The 13,900-nt window shown below is 39.2% G+C and overlaps 1 protein-coding gene across 2 annotated transcripts in view; it reads left to right on the forward strand.

The window, feature by feature from the left end:
• CCNY (cyclin Y) overlaps positions 1-13,900 on the forward strand; it is a 130,718-nt gene that overhangs the window by 65,989 nt on the left and 50,829 nt on the right. For both annotated transcript variants that reach the window (XM_049798473.1, XM_049798475.1), the window contains exon 2: positions 11,939-12,013. In XM_049798473.1, the coding sequence (XP_049654430.1) occupies positions 11,939-12,013 (75 nt within the window). The remainder of the gene's footprint in view (positions 1-11,938; positions 12,014-13,900) is intronic.

Below are 13,900 nucleotides of genomic sequence, written 5' to 3' on the forward strand. Positions count from 1 at the left end.
TGCATGTGTTCTCTGTGACATGTCTTTGGATTGCAGTTTCACAGTTTCCCCCTTCTTACCGATAGCACAGGTATCCCTGTTCTGGGTTTGATCTGGTAAGTTTTATCTGGCTGAGTATAGAATGGCTGCATTACTTGTGGCTGATCGAGTCAGCCTCAAGACTTGAATATTATATGCAGTGGCTGTGTCTACATAACTGGGAAAAAAACAAATAGGAAGTTGTTTTTATCCCTTTTTCAGTTGCCCAGAGCTCATATTAAGAGCTAGAGAGTTGTAAGATACTGGATCTGAAACTAATTACTGCTCTGGGACTGTTACTTGTCCTGGGCATTGAGCCAATGTAATTTTGGGAATAATTCCATGTTTGGGACAAGAACAAAATGTTTCCGTATGATTTTGATTTAAAAGTAAATTTAAGACTTTTCTGTGGCTGTTTAGAGCTATTCACATATTCAGATTAATACGGTAAATCACAATGAAGATGGGTGGCAGTGTTTTAGATCATTATAAATTCACAGCGAATAACAAGATATCGATATACTGCTTTCTATCGCTCTATAGTTAGAATTTTGCAACATACTCAGTTTTTATAAGGTGCTTCTCCAAGAGTCTGAGCTGGCTCTTCTGAGAGCAAATGGCAATTAACAAAGTCAATCAAAGGCTGAGAATAAACGTCAACTGAAGTTCTGCAGTTGTTTACTTCAAAATTTAATGTATCCTTTTCCCTCTTCTTGCTCCTTTTTCTTTGCCTGGTATACAGGCATATAGGTATATAGGATGTATGAGTTAAGGGGTTTTTGAGGACAGACAATACCTGGAGGTCACAGGTTTTCGGGTTTCAGAAGCTATAGTATCTGGCGTCTGGGCAAGAATTACATGGCTGCATCTGAAGTGGATATATGTTGAGCAAGCTATATTGTATGCATTCTGCCATAGGACTTTAAGGAGGCTGAGCCTCCTGGGCTTAGGGACAGCACTACAACTCAGTAATGGAAGTGCTCAGTGGCTCAGATGTGTGTATATACATGCACATGTGCTTTAGGTGTATGTGTTTATGGGCTTTGCATGCATGCACAAGTGTAGAGTTTCAGTGATGAGAGAGGTTTTTAATTTAATGTGAGTAGCTTTTCAGTTTTAGGTGGCAATCTGCATGTAGTACTGATTTTAACACTGTACCTTGGTAGCATGGTGATTTGGTTGCCATGTGAATACAAATCTGCAGGGGAAAAATTGAAAGCCTATTATTGTAGTTTACCAAGTATCCTGTGGTGTTCCTCAGAAAAGATTGCAAATTATATTTTGCATATTAAAAAAGCAGTCGCTGCCCTTGAAGTCACATATGTACCCATACAAGTGTTGTATAATACACTTGCACTAAATTTTCTGAGAAACCAGGGTAGGTTTGGGGTTTTTTCATGTTTGTATTTCATGGATTACCTATTAGTTGTTTAATAAATACTTTAACTCCGGTCACACAGCTCAGTAGGGAAGCAAAAGGAAAAAAGAAGAGATCCTGGGAAGATGTCATTTTCACTGGCATTTATTAAAATTATTTCTGTAAGGGAATGAGGAAGGGTAAGCTCGTCCTGCTCTGCTGGGCTGGTGTGAGGGCTCCTCAGAACTTGAGTCACTACTATGAAGTTACTTTTTTCCACATGAAGAGTCGGGCTACAGCTTAAGCTCCTGTGACCTGATTTGCAGAACATAACACATCCTTAAGGTCATTCCGTTTCTTATTGATTTGCATGGCAGTAATGTGTGTGTTTTGAGGAACGGTGAAGTGCATACACCTTGGTGCAAAGCTGCAGGTAATGCTTCAATCTAAGATTAAAGTTTATGATGTCAGCTCACCTGTGAAATGATGATGATTACGCTGCTGACTTTGTATTGATCTGTGTCTTCAAGTAAAATTGGTTCACTTTGCTGTAGGTTAACCCAACAGTTCTGCTGACTGGTAGTGTGTGTTTGACTCGGTGACAAATAATTCCCTGCTAGCTGCTAACCTCTGAGTTAAATTTGTGGCAAGGGTGGCTAGGATCACAGCCAGCCTCACTTGGGACATTGATGGCTTGATGCCTCTTTTGGTGGAGAGCATGGTAGTACTGTTTGAATATTTTGAAATGACAAGTAAAATAATTTGGTATGGCAACAGCTGGTATCATTTGTTTAGGTCTGTAATGGTACTGTGTTTATATTTGTAAAAGATTTTACATGTATCATGTTAAATGATTATTAATGACTGGTAAATGAATCATAACGTAGTTTTTTCTGATACATTTATGGGAAGAAAAATAAGATTTTATTTTTAATTATTATTAATTTTTTAAACGTCTTTCACAACTGCTTATATTCCATTCTGTCTACCTTTGGATGTAATAGGGCAGAGTAAATTCATTTTAAAGTGGTGTATATGTTAAGTAAAAAATGTGTTAGGGAAAAAGCGTTTGTGGTGCTCAGTGTCACTGGGGCATTAGAGAAATGCATAAATTTCAGTTTGAGGTTAATAGGACAGTGGCTTTGTTCCTTTTGTTGCTCCATGCGCCGTAAGTGGGTCACGAGTGACACTGACAAAAGTAGGCAGTAAGTAGTGAGGGTGTTAATAAAATCCACTGGAAGCAGGTGGCGAAGCAGTCCAGGTGGTGACATTCTGCCACCTTACGTGGAAATACACTTGGAATGGAGAGATGCCAGCCCGTGTTTCTGAAGGCATGTGTACCGATACGATCACATCTAGTGTGCGTTAGCTGGCTTTGTGTCAGTTAATAGAGGAAGGTTATTAAGAGAGAAGGTGGCACTTGGGAAACTTGAGTACTGTGTTCTCAAGTGCCAAAAAGTGGTGTTTAGTAACAAAATGGAAAGGTCAGCAGTGAGAAAATGGGCAATGATGGGAGATGCACAGCAAAGTGCAGAAGTCCAAAGCAAGATACTTTTTAAAAGTGTGCACTGCAGTTCCTCTCTCCATCTTGCATTACTTGAGGGCAACCATATCACACGTGATCATTGAACAAAGGTTTTGTGGGGATGATGTCTTCATGTTATTGTTTGTATTGCTTAGGATGTTCAGAGCAGACCATGCTTCTGAAAAAAATGATGGCAAGCCTTGCCCCACCTTTGTACTGCAACAGCAGAACTGAAATGTCATGTGCATTTCCTTGCCTTTTGGTGGGAAGCATTAGACCAGCTTTGCTTGGCTTCAGCTCTGTTTGCCTGACAGCGTGTTCATCCGGCTGAGCTGAGGCAGGTGGCTGGTTGCAGAACTGAGAGTTCTGCGGGAGGCTGCTGGCGCTGCTGGGGTTTGCTCTGGCTACCTGGATCTGCTGGACTGAAGCCCGCTTTCTACTTGGTGCCAAGGAGCCAGAAGCAGTGAGAGCTCTTACGTGTGACGGACTCGCAGGGCTCCACTTGCTGTCCCACTGTAATTTTTTCATTCTAAAAGTCTGGTTGTGCTCTCAGTATAATGAAAATGGTGTTTCAGAATGAATTTTTGCCCATGAAAACCAGTAATGTCATAAGGAATGTTGTCCCTCATCTCTGGAGTCAGTTTATCTGTATTTTGGCACATGCCTGCTGGATATCCCTGGATATCCTGCATATGAACAAGTTTTGGGTCCAGTTGTGATTCTTGGGCTAGATTCTGTTGAACGCGTCATAAAAAAGAATTTGATTCTCTTTAAAACATTGGTGGGGGGCTTTCTGGGAGGACAGTTTTCAACTGAATATTTATTAGTGTCCTTTGTGCTGTAGCATGTCTTAAGCACACTGGCAGGAAGGAAGGGAGGTGTGCTCATGTGCGTGCTTGTCATCACTCTTGCTGATTTTAACAGGAAACTGGAAAATCTTAAAGGTACCATATTTGAGAAGTTGCTCCTTTTTGCTGGCCTTTAGATTTCCATTCAGATAAGTGAAGGGAGAGTGACATTCTTTTTGCTAAGATACTTTGACATAAAGAACTGACTTTTAGAGTAGACCATGTTCTGCATTCCATTATTGTATTTTATTTACACATCAGGTGTTTTAGGGTACTGTAATGAAGAATCATGCTTTGTGTTACACTCAAAAGCCAGGGAAGCAGTATTTGAGTATGATATAAATATATATATATATGTATATTTATGCACAGCCATATATTTTGCGTTAGGCACTTCTTATAGTGTACAATTCTGTTTAAGGGTGGGGATGGTCCTGAATTAATAATAGCACAGAATTGTTGCTCTCTAAGTCCATACTGAATTCTTCATGTAATGTGGAGATATTGTCTTTTCCTCTGTTTTCTTGAAGGGGTGTGTGTGTGTGTGTGTGTGTGTGTGTGTGGATATGTGTTTGCCTTTTTTTTTTTCCTTATCTTCTGCTATCTAAAATATCAGTAAAACTTTTAAACTTCATTTTGCCTACAGTTAAAGCAAAAACTAATAAATGCAGTATTGGAATACCTGGGAGACATTCATGAGATGAACTTGAGAGGGAGAAGTTTTATTAATTGGTATATTTTCTGTTTTAAATATAAGGAGAAGTTGAAAAAGAGACTTGCCTATCACAATGTCAGATGATTTAATTTGCTCTTGAGATGTGTCTGGTTAGTTGGGAGAGACTGCTGTGAAAGGGAACACAAATCCTGAAAAAAGACACAAAACTAAAAATCCTGGATACAAACCTTGTTCTGTGAAGTTATATATGTGATTTTCCTTCTAGAAGAGAACATAAATACAGCTGTGTCCATAAGAACTGGTCTATGTTGTAATTTGGCTGACTGGTCAGGAATAACTGTACAGAAACGAGCATTATTTGCCACAGAGGGCTCCTTTTATTGATGAACTATCTCTGCGACTCCCTTGAAGACCGAGATCAGAGCAGAGCCTGGAACAGAGTCACCGTGTAATTGGAGCTTGCTGAGAAATGTCGTGGCCATCGTTTGCTTGGAATGGTACGCAGAGAATACCATAGCTCCAGGGTAGCAAAGATCACATCCAAGTTTTTCCAGCGACCTAGCCAAACCTGAAGGAGTTTACCCTTCCAGCCAATTGCCTCTTGAGAGCCTTCCAACTCCCAACTTTCTTTTCTTTTCGTAATCACTGTTAAAGTGTACTGGAACATCGTTATTAACATTCATTCTTACAAGAATACTGCAGGCAGTAACACAGCTGGCATTTTCATTTGGGGTAGGTTAGTTGCTGCTATGCTAGACATGAAGTACTGCAAAAAGGTACAGATAAATCTTGTGGTCTGATGCTGACAAATCTTTATGCTGTGATTGTATGATGTTTGAATGGCATGAACTGAAACTTCTAGTAGCGGATCTCATATCTTGGAAGCTCTAGTGTAAAAGCAGATGCAGTTATTACCGAGTGAAATCAGCCTATACAATTCAGTCTTATTTTGGCCTGAAAGCCATAAAAACTTCTGAAAAGAAAGCACCCCAGTGCTTTATTTATTTATTCATCCCAGTGTCTTATTTTAGTCCCAGTGCTTGGCACATCCCACGTTTTAAGACATTAATGTACAGAAGTCTCTAATGGAAACTTTAGTACTGGATTTAGTCATATGGTTTTCCAAATGTAAGATTGTATTGTGGCTCCTTTGCATAAATTATGGTGATTTAAAATAAAGTCTTAGGAAAATGGATAATAATGGTGAAAGATTGCTTTCTTCTGTCTTGTTTCTTTGCTCTCTGTTCTTTTTTCACTTTTGGTTTTTTTTTTCTTCATTTGACTAGAGACAGATGAGGGAGATGCTCTTAGCTCAGGTATCCATTTAACTGTTACCAACTCCTGAGGAAATTACAGTAACATAATAATGTTTAAGGGAATATTTTCATTACTGTACATTTAAACGGCTAATTGCTGTTAATAGCAGCCCACCAGAGTAAAAGAGAAGCAGAAAGGTTTAAGGTGTGATGAGACTTGTGAAATTTATTTCAGCAGTTTTTTCTGGGTTCAGTGTTGGAGAAACTTTTCTCCCAGTCTGCGCCTGGAGAATACTGTTTCCATTCCCACAGATGACATCAGCTCATTCGTTCGGGCTGGTACACTGAAAGCTGGAGCAACAACTTTGCTCTTTCTGCCAGCCAGCTGGAGAAACACCACCTCAGGTCCTGCTGGTACCACGGAGGTGGCGTAGGCAAGGGAGGCACGGCTGTGCCATTCCTCGCCCGCATCAGGGCACACCGAAAGCCCTGCCCTTGGCATCTCCGTGAAAGCCTTTCCCTTCCCTCGGGTGACCTGTGCTTCCCTTTCCCTCTGCTCCCATGGCGATTATTTTCTCTTCTCTTTCGACACGCTTCCTGGAAACATGTAGGGCTTAAAGATTGCTCGTTGCTTGCATTCTTTTCATTTCTTGATAAGCACCTTTGTGCGGTTTTTGTTGTTTCCCACCCATCAGGCCATACCAGGCGGTTCCTCTGTAATGGAAGGTAGTGGGTGGAGAAAAGATGGCAAAGAAGTTAAGTAATTTGTGTAGTGCCTGGTCAGCTGCAGTTTCCTCTGTGACATGCCCTGGATGGGTCTGTTCGGTTCTTACCTGAGGCCCCTTTAAATAACTAAAAAAAAAAAAAAAAAAAAAGGAGAATATTCTGGGATGAAGAGACATGGATTGATTTCATTTTTAAGCATATGATAGGTCATTAAACTAGTACGTGGCACTCTTTCCTTAATGATAGTGGTGGTTGTGCAGTGGCAGTGGTGGCTTATGGTCCCAGGTGTGCAGGGAAGAAAGGAAAGTAATTTCACCAGATTATTTCAGAACTGTTTAAAACAAATGTTTTACTCAGTTTAGGCTTTAGTCTGTTACTGAATCAGCATCAGAGCTTTGGCAGTCCAAACTTACCTAACTTTCATTGTTCAAAAGGAAGGAAATAGCATCTTTTCTGATAGAGTAAACACATTTTCAGACCTGCTCCCTGTGCTGCAGCCCACGTGCACTGTTATAAAAGCAGTGACTGTGTTGGTTTTTCCTGTTTGTGTCACTGCAGAAGCTTTGATGCGTGTTACCCAGAAGTTAGTTGCTACAGCACCCATCCTTCATCCTCTTGTGGTGCCTGTTTCTACCTCAACAGACTCATGAGTTGAAGAAATGGTTGGGGGTTTTTTGTTAAAGTTTTACCATGAAAGATCTAGTCTCATCCTTTTCTGTTTTTATCCTGCATAATGTATTCTGACCACAAGTCTGAAAATGTAGCTCTTTCTAAAGGATTGTTTGGTGCAGTTTTAGAAGGTTTACAGATGTGCCACTGGGATTTGCTGTGGTTTTGTGCTTAATAATTTAAATACTGCTATTTCTGAAGATTTTATAGAACTTAAGCTAGAGGCCCCCAGGATCATCTGATTTGACCTGACCTGCATATGAATCATAAGCCAGTAACTTGCATGTAGTTGGTCTTAAATTGAGCCTAAATACTCATGCTGGACTAAAGCCTAAAGATGTTTGGCTGAAGCAATCTTCTAGAAAGAGAACACATCAAAATAAGTTGAGTGCACATTCCTTGGGTGTGGAGCTTGAGTGCCTAATTATCCTCCCTTTTTTTTCCTCCAAGTTCATAATTAAGATCTTTCTGCTCTCCTTTTCCACTGTTTTTGTTATATTGTGTGCTAGATTAGAGCGAGCTTTCAGTACTTATTCTTCTACCCCTGTGAAGGTACATGTGAACTGCAGACACCTCCTAGTTTTCCTTTTTCATCAGCTAAACGGTTTGAACTCAGACTCTCATTTGAAGGCATTTTCTGCAGTCCTTCCGTCATTCTTGTAGGTCTCTTCCACACTTATCTGAACTTTATTCTTATCCTTTTAAAAAGTGCAAATTGAGGCTGTATTCAGTATTTTTGGTCTCAGTAATGCTTTTTAAGATCTTGTTTTGAGATTTAAAATCTTGCCTGGGCTTTAGCCCAAGTCTGAAACTGAACTATTTTACAGTTCGCTACTTTTTATGGCCATATTTGAATGCAGCTACTGTGGCTTTAGGAACTAGGTTTCTCACAGCGTACAGGGTGAATCTCATTGTGGTCTTATGGTTGTTGTTGTCTTAAACTTAGCACAGTTATGTACTGAATTAAGTTACATGAAAAATCTCCCTTTTTTAATTTTTTTTTTTTTTCCTTGGACAGTGAGTGAATTTATTTTGACATGATAAATCTGAATGTCCATTATAATAACTGTTATTTTGGCATGCTACTAAGCAAGGAAGAGAATGCAATCTTAAGTATATTTGCATGCATTTGTAACTCTGATCTTGCCCAAATCCTCCAAAACGGTGTGAATTCTATTAGACACATGATCTCTTAGCTGAAGTGTGCCTGAGTCTGACTTTGCTTTGGCTAACCAAAAGTTAGGTTTGATTTAAATATACATCTATAAATATACATAGCGTGTGTATGTATACATGTGTTTATAGACATACACCTTTGGTTCCTAATCCTGAGAAGACCAAACCCCCAAATTTTCATGGGGTATCACACTGTTTAGGTCTTTACAGGATGGGAGTTATGTTTTGCATAACTGAACAGTCCTTTAGTACTGAAAGAAAGAAAACACAACCTTCAAACTATGAAAACTATGAACTATGCAGGAAAATATTCCACATCTGTTTAACTGGAAAGACCATCTACAGTGAAAGATTTTTGATTTGGACTGTCTATGAGACAGTGACCTTATCTTGAAAGCTGATTTTGGAGTGCGGGGTAACTGTTGGAAGAAGTACCCACTTTAAATCTTTCCTTTGTAAAGCTATGATGAGTCACAGAGCAGACTGCTAGCAATGGAGAAAATTTTTGTGCAGATTTCAATAATTGAAATTCTGTCTGTCATTTTCCTCTCTTTTGAATAGTAGAGTATTGTTTGTGTGAGTTGAAATCTCTCTTTGACTATTCCATTACAAAACAGGTAAGCCTTTCACATTATGGCTGGTTTTCATGATACTTTTCAAAGATTAGAACTACCGGTGATGATAAAGCAGTATGAATATATTATTTTCTTTAGGATGCAGGTAACCTTTTGATGGATAATGCCCTTTGGTGGTGAGTTACTCGCTTCAGATATTTATATATCATTTGATCTCTTTCTTCTGTGTCACAGTTTCTAGGGACAGATTTGTAAGAATTTGTTGCCAATTCAAAAAGGCATTTGTTTTCAAGTCGTACAATAAATTAAGACATCTAAGATCAACCAGAGACTGAAATCTTACTCGAGTGTTGTGAAACTTCATCCTGTACGCCAGCAGTGGTGGCCTGGAGTGATGTGGTCTCACAGGTGGCCTGAGGGATGCTCGGATTTGCCTGATGCTTTTTCCTGGAGGAGCTGTGAGCGATCGAGTTGCAGGTACACACCAAACAGCACTTTCTTCTGCCTGCAAGCCCACGAGACCCATGCTGTTCCTCAAAGGGAGGTGGTGAGCCAGCCTCTCAGCAGCACTTGTCGTCTTCTGGCCAACCTGGCTGGGTAACCTGCCCTGGCTGGCTTTGCCCTTCCCCATACCCGCGTTCTCCTCTGATTTTTGTGCAGGCGGTTTGAGAAAGACAGATGGATGTGTTTGATGGCTGCTGTTGCTGGGGAGGATGTGAGAGAAGGGATGTGGAGAGAAGAGGACGCGTGGTGCTTTGAGGGTTCAGCGGTGGGAAGGAGCCACGGCCACTGCCTGGCAGTGGGTAGCTGCCTCTCCCAAGATGGTTCCAAATCCCTGGTCTGGCCTCTGCAGCTGTGGAGACTGGATTTTGCAGGCTTTCTTTTAGCTCCTGTCAGAAGAATAACAGTTTATCTGAGAGCCAGTGCTTTTTGGTAGTAGTCTGTGCTTTTTTTCAGAAAGACTTTAAGTCCTCCGTTGCTTTACTGCTTCTGCATAGTACAGCCTTTTAGAACACAGGAGTCTTAAAAAGTTGCAACTTGACTGCAAGATGTGGTAATTGGTTTTCCTTTCTTTTCAGCCCTGCAAGCAGACTGTAAGCCTCTACCGAGTTGTTATTACTCCCCGAGCAGTTAATTTTCTAGGGCTGAAGGAAAGGAATGCTTGTTTGTTTGGGGGCAGTGTTTCGTAAGTTGAGTTCAGTTTCACGTTGCTGGTCCTATTTTGTTGACTGAATTTGCATTGCTGTACTTTAAAAGATTTGTAGAAAAATTATCTGTAGTGGTTTAAAAAAAAAGGCATTTTTTGTTTATGGTGATGTATTGTGCTGTTTGATAAAAGATGAAGAGGATGATAAAAGACAGTGTATTTTGCCATTTTAAAATGCTGATTACTCTTTACTTAATGAATTGCATCTTGAATTCATCTTAATGGAAAAACTATCCTAAGATGGAAAACAATCTTTACACCAACACTATCTATCTCAATGGATGATTTTTTTTTTCTTCTTCTCTATGTCTAAATAAGATGCAGAAAGTAACAGGAAATCATTCTTTCTAATTTACAGTTGTCCTTTCAACTCAGAACTCCTAGTAGTAAGATGACATTCCTAGAGTCTTCTCCAAACTTGGCTGCAAAATGTGGTTTCTGGGAGAATCAAAATGACTTTTCCTCGAAATTCCTAGATTTCTTTTCCTTTGTGGGTTTGATAATAATAATAAGCCCCCTCTCCAATTGAGGAATTGCTCTTCTGTGTTTCTGGGTTCTTCCTTTTAAGTAAGATTATGTTTATTCCAGAAGTTGTGTCCAGTTACCAGCAGCATGTACCAGCTCATCTCATAGGCTACAGAATGCAGGGTGATGAAAAGGAAACCAAGAGAGCATAAAGGGGAAAACTACAAATAGAAAATACATTTGTAGAGAGGTATGTGGCCAGGAGAAAAAAGCAGGGAAGTGGGAGACCTAGTAAATTAGTAAATAAAAGGGAAAGGGAAAAGACAGTATGGTGATGGATGGTGAAGGAACAGGGAAGGCTATAGACAGGAGAACTTGACCGCTGGGCAAAAAGACTTTGTTTTGTTTTCATAAGATGTGGGGCTTAATTTCCAGTTTTGCTGAGCTTTCACGGAGGTATGAAAGGGGAGTTAGAGAAATGTAGAAAGCCTGGGATAATCACAGAATATAAAAGTATCACTGCTCTTATGTAGTTTTGCATAAATGCCTGCATCAAATGCAAGAGAATATGTATCTAGAGATCAAGAGAATGTAAGAGAACTAAGATTGAGATAGCCATACTGAGAGAGCAAGAAAATGATAAGAAATGTGTGATATTTAGTAGCATGCTTTCAAGTGGATGCAGTCATATGAGTTTTGACAAATTGGTAATGGAGTGGAATTTGGGAACATGTAAATTCAATGGATTTTAACCTTGATAGGGAAAATAACATTCATAGAAGTTTGTATAAGCTGTGATAGATTCGAATCTTTAACCTGGTAAATGTTTTTTTAGGACTGGTTTGGTTTCTGGGGTTTTTTTTAGAAGTTGTCACAGATGGGAATATGTTCATCTGTGAAGTACCGGGAAAGTTCCAAGTTTTTGTAGTCTTGACCATTTAAAACACTCTGGCCTAGACTTAACTTGTTTACGTTCAGCTGCAATAACAACTTATTTTAGTCACATGTAATCCTGGAAACCCATCGATCTACAGAGGGTTGCGTATTTGTTTTATAGTACTTAATTATTCTATAATTACACGTAACAAGCCATGTTCCTGTGCTTAGCAATGGCTTTGGGGCATGGCGGGAAGAAACTGATGGAAAATGGATAATTCCTGACTTCTTGTGTACAAACTTCTCGAGCTGCTTTATCTGTTCTAATCTGAAAGCAGCCCTTGGAACTGAAGTCTAATCCCAAAGCTGTGTTGATGCAAATGATTTGCATGCCAAAAAGAGCCACTTGTGTGAAGAAGGATAAAAAAGTGGGCCTCATGATGGACTTTGTTTTACAATAGCTGCTGAAGTATGTAAACTTGGTCTTATTAAAAAGAATGAGAAAATCTGTGTATATCGTTGGATAATCATAATGTTTTTGTGCTACTCTTTTTTTCTTTCCAGATTTGAACATGGAATTCAACCCATCAGATCATCCACGAGCCAGTACGATATTTCTCAGTAAATCACAAACAGATGGTAGGTTACTGAATTTATTACAGTATTTGCTGTTGCAGTTATGTCTAAAGCCTTTGTTGGAATGTATGTGATAGTCTTTTAATATATAATTCCTCTTCCCCCAAAAGAGGCTTTTATAGGCATCATGTTAGAGTTGAAAGAAGTCACACCTTTAGTTAATTATTTAGTCAGACCAGTAGTAGAAGGTACAGGTTTGAGTCCTGTCATGTCCTGAAATTGTCAGTTCCAAGTAGTCATTGTATCAGAACTACAAATATGGATAAAGGGTAATATAATTGTATTTAAAAAACACTTTCCCTAAATCCAAAATTTTCTCTCTAACTGTTTGTTGGTTTTTTTTAAACTCTGAACATTAGGCCAAGCTTCTGGGAAATATGTGGGGAGTATTTTCTTGAGAAAATGGCAGTTTACATTAGCTAAGAAGACAGTCCAGAGTTTCCTCCAATACAGCTGATACTGTTACATGAACTCAGTACTAGATTTTAATAACAAAACAACCCCCATCCCACCCAAACATTCTCTCCTCTTCTCCAATTATGGATTTGATATAATCATATATTTGTCTGGAGTATTTTTTTATTCATAGACAAAATGATCCTGCTGGAATTATATCTGTTAAGCAAGCCTCTTGATAGAGTTAGTAGAATAGAGGCCATTTATTCTGGCTCTTTCATTCCCTGTTGAACATGTATGACATGTTGTTTTAGAAGTAGATGAATAATCAATGCAAAACACATTCTTTTCTACCAAGACTTTCAAAGCAGTTTCCACATTGTAATTCTGACTGTTCAGTATGAATTCTTTGTCCTTCTTCCTGCTGCCTATAAATGCTGTTTTTCATTTACATAGTAAATTGCAGTTTCAAACACACCACTTAAAAATAATGTAGTTTTCACTTACTGTATATTTTTTGCTAATTTTTGAGCATGACTAGAACAAAGAGGATATACATTTAGGCCCTAATTGAGGAGTTGATTATGTGAGTACCTCTTTTGCCCTTCAGATAGTCCTTCTGAATTCAGCCCTGGTTCTGTCAATGCCTTATTATGTGGGTTTGGATGTGATTTACCATTTTAGTCTGGTTTGGTAGTCTGTAAAATGAATATGATAATATTTCCATAGTACACTGTATTATGAAGATTGATGTCTATTTTATAGTGTTTCTTCAGTGGTTTGAGACTGTATAATCCCATATGGATGCTACCTGTTTCTTGTTACAGCTTGTTGAAAGAAAGGACCAAAAAAAATCCCAAGTCCAACAGCTAAAATTTTGACCAGACCTGATGAATATTCTTACTTGTAGTAATAATGGTTAATTTATTGCAGCAAGAAGTTAACTGTAAGCATTTTTTAAAATGACAGTTTACACCCATGTTAAAGTTGGCCTATGAAACTTTGTTCTAGTTTAAGTAATACGAAGCACATATTTTTGAGTGAGAACAATATAGAAAATTTATCAACAGGAGTGTAAGATCTGTTCAGCTATCCTTGATCACTGTGGAAAAAATCCGAAGGCTGTTTTGCTTGTGCAAGAGAAAAAAGATTCTGCAAACATTTATCTACTGACATATTGCCAAGAACCATCCCATTCTGGTGGGACAACTCACAGTAGTAAGCATTTTGCTTGGCTGCACTTCGGGCCCCTTGTGGAACCAAGTGAGCTCTAGGGGTTATCATACTATTCAAGGGTGTTGCCTAACACCAAAATGCAATAAAATGCTTGTTTAGGGGAAAATACAAGGGGTTTTTAGGGTGTGTAGGGTTGTATTCTGACAGCCTGCTGTGGAGTCTAGGGAACCCCAAGACTTCGTAAGACAGTGTAAGAGGGGAGAGCTGAGCTGGTAACGTTGAAAACACTAACTTGGGCATGTAACTACCTCTCCCCAT

This window comes from Accipiter gentilis, chromosome 4, assembly GCF_929443795.1.
Source record: "Accipiter gentilis chromosome 4, bAccGen1.1, whole genome shotgun sequence".
NCBI classification, from domain to species: Eukaryota; Metazoa; Chordata; class Aves; order Accipitriformes; family Accipitridae; genus Astur; species Astur gentilis.